Raw genomic sequence first — 11,412 nt, forward strand, 5'->3', positions numbered from 1 at the left:
CTAGTGCCAAAGGTTTCGACTGTCAATCATCATCAGGAAATTTTCAAGAATTTTTCAAAGCTGCATGTGGATTTTCGAATATTTAAGCAGGTCGTAGTTTGACATTTATTTGCGCAGAAACTTGAAAAATTAGAGAGTGACTTTCGCACCACACGCAAGAGGAAAATATTTCGATTTCCACTCATCCTCAGGAAATTTTCAGGATTTTTCTGGAGTTTCATTATTGTTCGAAATTTTGCGCGTGTTTGATGCCAGTTCGAGTCTCAGCTGGCAACGCTGCATTGACATCAATCTGACATGCCATTCGGTAAATTTGCTTAATTTGTTGGAATTAATTAATTTTCAAATAATGAGCTCCGATTTTGGCGATTTTTCATCCGAACTCTCCTCTAAAGGAGACGACAAGGAGCTACAGGAGTTTCTAATGGTGGAGAAGCAAAAAGCCCAATTCAATGCCCAGGTGAGGTTATGTCATAGTGTCTCTGAATTTTAAAACATGATTTTTGAATTAAACATGTCTCGTTAGATCGTTTGCGGCTGTTGGTATTATTAAGGAAGCTTATAGTTCAATATCGGTGCACCTCAAATCCAAATATTGAATATTTGATCTTATTTACTGCTGAGTCCCAAGTTCAACTCTGCTAGTTCAGATTGAAGGTGTAACAAAACGTTAGGGGCCAAAAGCTGCAAAGTTGAGCTAACATTGGCACTATAACTTATTCTTCATGTTGGTGCCGGTATCATTTATACCCTGCGGTATTCTGCATTTTTTTATGTGAACTTAAAGTCTAGGTAGTTGATATTCAGCAGCTTCAGTGAGAAATAATCTTGAATAGTTCATGAACTTCACAAAAATTTACTTATGCCGGAAGAGTATATTCCATTCCTTATTTTATGAACACTTTAATTAGAATTAAAATCTGAGTTTCAATTAAATAAAAGATTTCAGGTAAATAATGTATTTTTTATCAATATTTTTTTATAATTGGTTAATTTAGTATACATCTATATTTTTGTTCATCAGATACACGAATTCAACGACTTTTGCTGGGACAAATGCGTGGAAAAGCCAGGGAATAAACTGGACAGCCGAACCGAAACCTGCCTAACCAATTGCGTGGACCGATTTATAGATGTTTCTTTACTTATCACAAATAGGTTTGCTCAATTATTGCAGAAAAGCGGCGGTATGTGAATACGGTGTGGGGTGAATTTAAAAAAATGTAATCCAGGTGTAGAAGATGTAGAAGAATTCCAGCTGACTTAATAAAAATGTAAAGTGTTATTAAAGTAAACATTTTTATTGATTAATCTATGTATAATAAATTTTTGTTAAGATATGCTTTTTTTTAATTAACACCGTAATTCTGTGAACAATCTTGAGTAACCTCAGAGACTGCTTGCACATTGAAAGTAAAACAATGTCATTCGCCTAAGTATGTAGACAGCATGAAAGAAATCAAAGCTGGTTCATTCACCAGATGGGCAACAAAACTATGCATTATTTAGAACCTTTTCGCACTGCTTCAAACGCCAGCATTTGAACCAATGTATCGCTATCAGTGGCGCTTCTTTTTGACGCGCTTCTAGGCGGTAGTCAGCCACTGAACGCCACAAAAGCGCTGCTAAATCGGTGGTCGGGTCTCGGTCGCGCCCTTGTGAATACTTCCATATAAATCAATGTACCTTCAAAACGCGCTTCTCAGCAATGCCACTACGAAGCGCTGCAGAGTGGCCCGTGTGAAATAGCTGCTCTTAATGGCCGTGCTTGTAGCCCAAAATATCAACTTAAAATGCTGATGTTTGCACATGAGCGGAAAGTTTCCCGCGGACCGCATCATTCTACAGACGTATCTTGGCCTCAACTACCCCAATTGTTACCTAACAATATTTTGCTTTAACCAGCGTGTATAAGCCACTGCTTACTCACAGTCACATAATGCCATCTGAACATACATTTATCACAAACCATATCGTTGGGCAATTGAACGTAGCTGGTAATGTTGAATTGTCCTGCCGCAACATTTTGAGACACAGAGCCGCCCTCAAGAGTCAGAGACTGGAAGCAATCTTCATTCTACAACTCCGTTTTCGTTGCTTCTTGGAATGGAGTTTTTGTAGTCGTCCCCAAAGACTCCACATTTATCATCATTGGTACCATATTGAACCTATAGAAGTTCAGATTTAGTAATTTCAACTTCAGTCAACTTACTGTTAGACTGGCACAGTAAAGCTGATTGTCGTCGTAGCAGTAAGGAATCGTTTCATCGTCCTTATCCAGCCTTCATCTGGAAGCTCTGTTAATTGGGGTGAAAATGTAGGTATCCATGATTGAATACTTCCCCGATTAATGCATAGAAGTACCGATATGTGAAGTATGTGCGCCATTTGGAAAAACCCATCTTTTAGCTGATATTAATTTGCAATTATACTGGGAAGCTCTTGTCTGTTATATCTTATCAATGCGTCCCTGAGGCACGTTTTTAGGCCACTTCAAATATTTTTTACTGGTGATTTTTAAATAATTTGTCCTCATTGATTGATTGGTGATGTTGATTTGCAACTTTTATGCAAATTTGGAGTTTATATGAGTACCTAATTAGATAGTTAAGTTTTTCAAGTAGGTAGTTTCGCCCTTCAAATGCAGCTCAACATTCGAAATTAAATTGCTGTTACTGATTAAACTGTTTTTTAATTTAAAACCTGGGCGCTGTCATGAAGAAAATACACTCACTTTGTGTGATTCGTTCCTTTTGTCTTATTATTCAATGGAATTTTTCAGTTGTTTATCAAAACTGAATTTTCTAACAAAAATTACTCATTGTTTTCGCTAGAAGTGGTCTGGAGCAGCTGCATTCCATGTTCAAGTGTTTAGTGAACCCAATGTTGTATTTACAATTGTGCGTAAACGCACTTTAAAGTGCGCATTTTCTCAATATAATTTTTTTTAAAGGTCTAATTCTATTAGGTCTGTTTTCCTATTTTAATGTGGTATATTCTATCTCAAATTCAATGGATCGTTATCGTTTCAATAGTTCGATTTGTAATTTAAAACTTATATAGAGTGATTTTTGAATATGGCGTAAAAATGTAGTCAAATTTCCTGGGCGAAAATATCAAAAACATACAGAGTGGGCAAAGATACATAGGTACAGCAAGACGTGATAAACAAAGATATTTTGAAATTTTTAATTTAATTTGGAAGTTGGTTCTGCTTTTAATGCAATTTGGACATGTCAAAAATGAGGTGATTAAACGCTCTTGAGCAAAATTTGTAAAAATAATCCTAAGTAAATAAAAAAAGAAACTGCATATGCGCGTATCCCTACCTAATAAAAATAAGAAATAATTATCAAGGTATGTAGTAATAAATTAACTATAAATTGAAATTTTTTAAATTCAATTATTTTCGTAAATCCGTTATTACATTTGTCGATTCTACGCCGAAATTTATTACGACTTATAACTTCACAATAAGCATTTTTTTTATGATACAATTTTCAAATTGGCTTACAAATCATCCTGAGCGACGGTCGCTAATTGCAGGCTGAGCCGAGCTGATGAGAGCTAATAAGCTCGAAACCGGTCCTGGGGGTGCCTGAGGTGAGTGAACCTCGAAATTTACAGAGTCCTTATATCTGAGCTGAATCTGTTTTCCATGAGCTTATGCAGAAGGCGGAAACCTCGCACATTCCCAAGTTAGGGTAAATAGTACAACAATAATATGAAATTCAGTTTACCCAAAATGTGTATTCATCTGCTACTTGAAAAATGTTCGGTTCACTCGTTTTTTGTGTAATTTCCACATCGCATATCTCAGAAAAAATGTAACAAATCTGCAATACTTATGAATCATCATCATCATCATCATCAAAAACAAGTAATCGTTTTTTATCGTTCAGCACTTGGTGGAATCTTTTAGTGAATGATTTTTCCATCCGTTCCAAGTAGCGCCTGCTTGAAATAACAATGGACCAACCACTCAAAAAGCTTTATCTGTTTGGCTCCTGAATTTGGTAGAACCATCAAAAACCCCATAACTTTTAGAAGCCTAAAATCACTTCAACTTCGGAAATTCTCTGAAAAATCAGTTGTTTCAGCCCAAAAAAATTCCGCATGACTAACGCAAAAATCCGTTGTCGATAAGAAGTATCTCAGATCGTTGAGCTGATATACTTAGACCTAAATAAGTATAAATATTGGTGTATCAGTAACTAAGTCACTAAGTTAACCAACAATAGATAGACAAACCTAACAATGAATATTTCCGTTAAACTAGCGGTAATTTTTTGCATAAGCATTAGGAGTGCGTTTGGGCATGGGTATATGTACAGTCCAATTAATCGAGCCTCTAGATGGAGATTAGAGCCGACCAATTGGAACATCACTCACAACTACGAGGACAATCAGTATTTCTGCGGCGGCTTTGCAGTAAGTTTTGCAAACTGTACTTGAACTTTTTGAAAGCAAACTTTGCTAAAGGTGCAATATAGTGAAAACGAGGGTAAGTGTGGCCCTTGTGGGGACGATTGGAGCGATCCAGTTCCTCGAAGCAACGAAAATGGAGGCACTTATGGAAACGGTGTAGTGGTGGCTTCATATTTATCCGGCAGCCTCATTAAGACTGATATCCGAATAACAGCCAATCATAGAGGGAATATTTCCTATCAGTAAGTGGAGGACATGAGTTGATTTGAAAGTAAAATTAAAGACACTCTCGTCAGGTTGTGCGTTTTAAACGACACTCTTCTGCCGGAAACAGAAGATTGTTTCCAGCCAGTGCGTTTACTGGATGGGTCGTTTTTCCAAAAAATATCCAGCGAGGATTACAATGTGACCAGCTACATAAAATTGCCTCTTTGGTTGACTTGCGATAGATGCGTTTTAAGGTGGCATTATTCAACTGGTAAGCATCAGGGTTAAGTTTTTTGAAACTTTGCCGAAGTACTAGTTGATAACCTATGCGTAATGTTGCATTGTTAGGAAACAACTGGGGAGTATGCGATAATGGTACTTCGGCTCTGGGATGCGGACCTCAGGAAACGTTCCGTTCGTGTGCCGACATCGCAATTATTCAACCAACGTGGTGGAGACGTTTCAACTTTTTAAATAACTATTTTGCCAAAATAATTTGAGTTAATTATTATTATTTATTATAGTTTTTAAACTTGTTTGAATACAGTCTTTTTTAACCACCCGCATTGCTGGCAAGTTGCAAGCAATTTTTTTTATTTCGTCTCTGTTGATTTGGTTCCGTTGGTTTTGAAAATGTTTGAGAAAATCCTGGTTTTTGTGCGTCTTGGGTCTGTGTAACCCAATAAATCCGCATAATACTTTCTCCAATAAACCACATTAAAAATTAATCAAATCCCATACAATAACATGCGCATTGAATGGGTTTAAAGAGACCGACAAGTGCTATCAGATAACGTGCTTTTAAGATCTAATAGAATCCGATATGATCTATTGATAGGATTTTTTATGCGGTACCTTTTTTACAGGTACGTACAGCGAGCTTTTAGCGTTCTATAGAAAGCGGCATTATTGTGTATCACTAGACACTCGCGAATTCTATGGCTATCGGCTACTATTATCCTACATTAACTCTTTGTGTCGTAAAGCATTCATTGTCTAGATGGTATTAAATTTTTCTCGGATCAAATAGTGGATAAATCTCCGAACGCATATCTATCGGTTAGTTTCAACTGAAATCGGAATACGCCTGAATCGGAGTAATCGAATGGAGTTTTGATTGGATTGAACGTTTACGGTGCTCCATCTTATTTTTGGCCAGCCCCTAACGAAGTGTTGAATGTTAACGTTGCAACAAACGAAAACTGAACTTCGACAATTCTTACAATTTTTTGCACATGTTAAATACGTATTTTTAATATTCACTAGAGTATGTGTATACAGACTAAGTGTATAAAAAAGCATTTTGCTCAGTATTCTATGAAACTCTGCATGTGGACTGAAAAAAATTTCTGACGCAAAATTCACTATATTCTAAAATTAAATTTGCAAATCGCTTTAATGATATCTAATTAAACACAAAACCTTCAACCAGAAGGTAAAACGGAGTTGGCGTGACGTTCATTTCTACCAACCGATGTGTAAATGAAGAAGGGCCAGTTGATGGATTTGAGCCGATGGTATTTCAGGGAGCCATTTCAAATATTTGCCTGATTAAAGTAATGGAATATTTCTTCTGATTTAATGGCAACTGTGACATGCTTCTTGATGTATTATGCATGTAAATAAACCAACCAGCCAACCCCTTGTTTTTTTTCTTTTATTCACGTCTTTGAGATCTTCCTGAAGATAAGCAAGGTTTTATTTCGAAATCTCTTCTAATCAATTTCTAGTTTTTTCAATCAACATTTGCTCACCTTCGTCGTTTGCCTGAGAACAGTTTGTCAAATTTTACTAATTTTAATACATAAAAGCCAATGCAAGAGCAAGACAGTACAAAAATAGCAGTTTCTGCTCTTTTATTATGAAAACATAGTCCAGTTCAGAAAGCAGTAGAGATCTTAATAATGAAGTAGCAAATAACAGGCCATTACGGAAAAATCCCAAAGGGACAAAATATCCACTCAAGCTTTTCAATATTTAAGCAAAAAATAATTAATTCATCGCAATTCCAATGTTACTCAAGGGTTGTTGCGGTCAAAGGCCAACAACTAAACTATAATTTGCGGAAAGCCGTTCTTTGTTCTTCCATGGGCACCTGGACAAGTCCCACGATCCCTGTTCGAAAGTACAAACATCCCCTAAGCCCACTTTATCAACAATTGCCGTAATACTGTGAAATGGACGTTTTAATTATGGGCTCTACTGATCATCAGACAATATTTCGGTTCCAACCAACCTGTTCTCAATGTGTTGAATGGAGTTCTGCATCATTGTCGGTAAAATTCACATCAAAAAACGAGAAAAATACTCCTTCCTGTGAAAGGCTTAAAGAGTGGTGTTTTAACTAAGAGGAAAAAACCGGCTTATATAAATACTGCTTCCTTTACCTTTTCAATTTCGAATGGCGCGTAATTAGATCCCTAAGTGGTGTAATCTTAGAAGTTTGGCCAATGTAAAGGCTTGGGGTAACTGAAGAGACGACGTGCCATGTATATAAATATTTTATCGGCGGCATGGAGGAACCACATGAAAAATTTCACTTACAATGGCACAATGTGAGACTGGCGCGTCCCAATTTCATTCAATTAAACCGATAAAAAGCTGAACCGAAGTACCGATAAAGGGATGGTACCGCCCTCGCTCAAAGAAAATTGCCGATCGTAAAGCCGGCGTTTAATTTCCTTTATTGCTTTTGTGTACCTGAGAATATGGTTTTCTTCATAGATAATTTCGAGAGCATCCTTCCATTAGGTGTTGAAAAAAATTATAGATAGAGTACAAGTAAATTTTATAATAATTAAACACTATAAACAGATTTTCCCAGAAGGAACTTTTCGTTTCCCTGATTGTTCCCAGTTAAGCGATATCACCGCAAAGGAGGAAAAATGGTAAAATTAACCACAATGACTCTGCGTAAGAAAACGAACTCGAAGAACCATTGAGAAAAAAGTGGAGAAAGCGCAAAAAATAGTGCAAAGGGAAAAGTTAGCGTGGACAGTCCAACAGGTAGAAAAGAAGTAAAAGGTTCATCCAAAGAAGTTAACACTGGAAAACATAGGTAAATTTGGATTTGTCTTTAAATGAAAATTCTGATTAGAATCAAGCGTCAAACTTTTTCAGTCTTCAAAACCCTTCTTGAAATCGTAAAAAAGCCAGAAGAAGTGAGAACCACCTGGTTTCACTGTGCATCACCAGCCACTATTATTTTTAACGACATTTTTGACTCACTATAATAACTAGAAACAAAATGCTGAGAAAGTTAGAACCTATTTTTATCACCGAGGGTTTGAATCATATGCTTGAACTTAATCGTGCTATTGTCTTCATAGAATATGCATAAAAATGTAATTTTTCTTACTAGGATTTTCAAAGCCGATTCGTTGAGTACGTGCGTGGTATAATGACGGTCTTTAGCATCAGCCAGTTATAAATCACCCATCAGTATCGACAAAAAGCAAATATTACTTATAGTTAATAAATGCACGATTAAGCGCGCTGTGCCCAAAGTGAAACTCTTCAATGAGAACCTACTCGAAACCGAGAGGGATAATCATTAGAGGCCCAATTTTCAGACCATCGATCACCTCCCGATCTATCCATTTCAGCTTTCAACAGGAACTATTTACTTATATTAACATATTCGAAATGTAAGTTTTATTTGTACTAAATAGTTTTGGTAATTAATCATGTCGAAGGAATCGGTTGACAGGGGACAAACTGTAAATAATAGTGACCTTAACAAGTTCAACAGCTCATAATTCTTCTTCTTGGCTATAATTTTCGGGTTAAAAAGTGCGGTTTGATGATTTGTTCCATTCCAAATGCTCATTGATGGGTTGTTTAATGTTTTGTAGCAGACTTCATGGATTTTTTTGTTAAAGTCCTGTTAAATGTATTTGGAGATTTTATGTCATTGCTTTCTTTTGAGCATCTGTATTCTGTTGTTTGTCTATTCCTGGTGATTTACTCGTTGTTCTATGGATTCATTTCTTCTGCCCTTAACTTAAAGGCTTTTTGAGTTTGTTGCTTCCATCGAATTTTCAGCCTGTTTAGAAAATATCTTAAAACTGAATTTCAGTTGCTTTCCATTTAAAGCGAGCAAACTTCATTTGTTGATAATCAGCACTTTTAGGGTGGAAGGTAACATACATTAGATAGGTAGAATCAATATAAGAAATAAATCAGCATGAGATCTGCTGGAAAAGTTTACCCAAAGTTGAAATTGTTTCTGGAACGTATTGCAGAAATGTTTATATTTTCCTATAAAAATCGGACTTTATTTGAATGCTCGTATATCAGGAAATGAAATACATTATTTTTGACACCCTGAATCTTAAAATCTTAGTACAAATACTCGAAGTTTAAGCCCGCGAAAAATACGCACTAAAATACATCCAAGTATCAAGTGTTTCGGTCAGGGTCTGAGGGCGTAAAATCGGCTAAATTTGGAGGCCAAATCTACTGTTCTCCGTCGCCAACCCAAGGAGCGATTTTCCAAATAAGGATCTGATAATTGTGAACAAAATCACATACTTGTGATAAGTAAGTAAGTAAGATACATACTCTTAAGTCTTTCAAAGGTGTTGCAGTAGCAAAATTGGTAAAACGAGCAGGAAGTGGGCGAACGTAATTGCGGTAAAGCTGAACTATTTCAAACAATCACTTGAGTTTTCACACCTACAAAACGAGAGAATCAGCCGACAAGCGGGCCCGCAAAAGCTCTGAAGGTGTGAACTGTATAATTAGAAAACAATACATTACCAAGCTCGACAATGGCGGCGGCAGCTTTTACAATGGCGCAGGGTTTCATTGTAACCGATGACGTAGCGAAGAACGAAGAGTGGTAAACACAATACGCGTGTTCATCTGTCATTAACACTCGTAGCTGATTATTAAATTATTAAACAGGATGACCCGCATACCCGCTGTTATTCTAAAACAACTGAAATAATCGTCCGATGCTTATTTGTAGACATATCTCGTCTTTGAAATACCCCAATTAGTCGAGGCGGCCTCTAATTAGGGCAGTGAATTGATGCCGCACCACTACAGTGACTTTTCAACTTTCGTATCAATAGAAATTCATTTCAACCGCACCAATCCGATCATTGCGGCATGACAAAAAGTGCCGAAAAAACGGGAAATAAAAGAAACCATTTCCCATTTTTCCCGTATAAAAAATGCAGCTGTCTAGAGTTTCTTTCCAAGAATCGTCTTTAGTTTGTCTATATGATGTTTCAACAATAGTCCTTCGGATGAGTTCACTTCTGCTGAAGATTTTCACTTTTTCCGTGTTCGTTTCGATTTTCTTACACTCACATTTTTTTCTCTTCATCTCGCAGCTAAATCGTCGCTCTTGCCGAAGTGTATGTTAAATTCGATTTCTTTTCATACTGTTTTTAGTTTTTTGCTTCTAGTGGAAAATAAATTTCAGTTTATTCAAATCCTTCCGGATTTGCTAAAATAATTTAAGTGTTCTCTAATGTGCTATAATTTTTTTTTTCAAGAAACTTTTCAGTTTCTTGTCATTCCTCTAGTTGCTGTCCTGTTCAGCAGTTTCGCTCTTGCTGATCACAATTGGGGTCCAAAAGGTCTGAAATGTTGCAGTTTTGATGATGAGGCACCATTTAATTAAGTAAACGCCAATTCACAAAAATTATTTTATTCAAAAGAACTACATAGTAAGAATGGCATCAACAAAAGAATAGGCAGTGACAAAATTAAAAATATCTTATTTAAAAAAAAATAAGAATCGCAAAGAATGTGAAGCAAGAGGTGAAAAGAACATTTTTTGTTTGATCAAAACTTTTCATACTTAGAATCTTTAAAATCGTTCATATTTTGAATAATTACGTCAAATATCCACGATTTATTTTTATTGTTCACCAAGTTTGTTTCGTTGTTTTGTATTATAGGTATTATTGGAATTAAATCGCCGCTCAAAAAATGATTGAAGATTGTTGACCTGAAAGAAAACTAGATTTTTCCGAGGTTTAAGGCGATCATTAAGAATTAAAAGATGGCTATTTGCACATTAAAATTCAACAAGCTTTCTGACAATTAGGTATATTTTACTGCATTATATGCATAGTGACATAATTTAGTATTCCAAATCAAATTTATTCTTGGGTTTCAGTCATTTAGTGTCTCTATTTGATAATCAAAATACGTTTCGTGTATTTTTCCACCATCATCAGCTTTTCTAAAATAGCAGATAGTTAAAAAAAATTTCATTAATTTAAAAAAAACAACCACAGTTCGTCAACAGCCTATAAATACATCACAATTGCAATACTTTAAAACATTCTAAAATTAATTAGGCCTAACAGGTGATTAGTCAGGACAATCAAATTTGGGAAGAGGATATGCATTCTGAGGATATTATTTTTGGTTTGCAAAATTCTTCAATATACCGGGTGTTAGTTAATATTCTATGTTTATTTCATTTAATTAATGTATGATATACTGAGCTAAGATTGTCGGTATCCGATCTGAAATTCAAGCATTGTTATGTTTCTTAATCTGTATCATTTCATGGAATCTTCTCTTATTATAATTACTCTCGTTAATCAGTATTTTTGTGTTATCAAAATCAAAATTATGCAACTTCTGTTGTGCATGCTGTGCTAATGCTATACCATTTTCTTAGGCTATACTTATGTTCGTATATTCTTTTCTTTAGATATTGTCCTGTTTGACCTATGTATGTGTTATCACAATTCAAACAGTCTATTTTGTAAATTACATTAGGCGTGTCTAACTTGTCAATCCTAGGTT

General features: G+C 35.7%; 2 protein-coding genes and 1 long non-coding RNA gene across 4 annotated transcripts; 2 read left to right on the forward strand and 1 right to left on the reverse strand.

Moving 5' to 3' along the window:
• The first annotated feature begins 231 nt into the window (after window positions 1–231).
• LOC109540397 (mitochondrial import inner membrane translocase subunit Tim8) lies at window positions 232–1,338 on the forward strand. The gene is made up of 2 exons (XM_019908757.2): window positions 232–460; window positions 1,025–1,338. Exons 1-2 carry the CDS (start codon window positions 350–352, stop codon window positions 1,193–1,195), a joined length of 282 nt encoding a protein of 93 aa, XP_019764316.1. The 5' UTR covers window positions 232–349; the 3' UTR covers window positions 1,196–1,338.
• LOC109540398 lies at window positions 1,286–2,340 on the reverse strand. 2 transcript variants are annotated; one of them, XR_002172186.2, is made up of 2 exons: window positions 1,957–2,340; window positions 1,286–1,881 (listed from the first exon to the last, which is right to left on the reverse strand). It is a non-coding gene; the product is annotated as an uncharacterized LOC109540398 (long non-coding RNA). The 2 variants fall into 2 exon arrangements; XR_007282440.1 differs by having other exon boundaries at window positions 1,286–1,895.
• A 1,852-nt stretch (window positions 2,341–4,192) lies between these two features.
• LOC109546081 lies at window positions 4,193–5,197 on the forward strand. The gene is made up of 4 exons (XM_048670431.1): window positions 4,193–4,431; window positions 4,483–4,670; window positions 4,725–4,906; window positions 4,984–5,197. Exons 1-4 carry the CDS (start codon window positions 4,258–4,260, stop codon window positions 5,133–5,135), a joined length of 696 nt encoding a protein of 231 aa, XP_048526388.1. The 5' UTR covers window positions 4,193–4,257; the 3' UTR covers window positions 5,136–5,197.
• Window positions 5,198–11,412: the final 6,215 nt, after the last annotated feature.

Source organism: Dendroctonus ponderosae, unplaced genomic scaffold (assembly GCF_020466585.1).
Source record: "Dendroctonus ponderosae isolate FM_Combo_2020 unplaced genomic scaffold, Dpon_F_20191213v2 Dpon_F_20191213_1, whole genome shotgun sequence".
Classification (NCBI taxonomy): domain Eukaryota; kingdom Metazoa; phylum Arthropoda; class Insecta; order Coleoptera; family Curculionidae; genus Dendroctonus; species Dendroctonus ponderosae.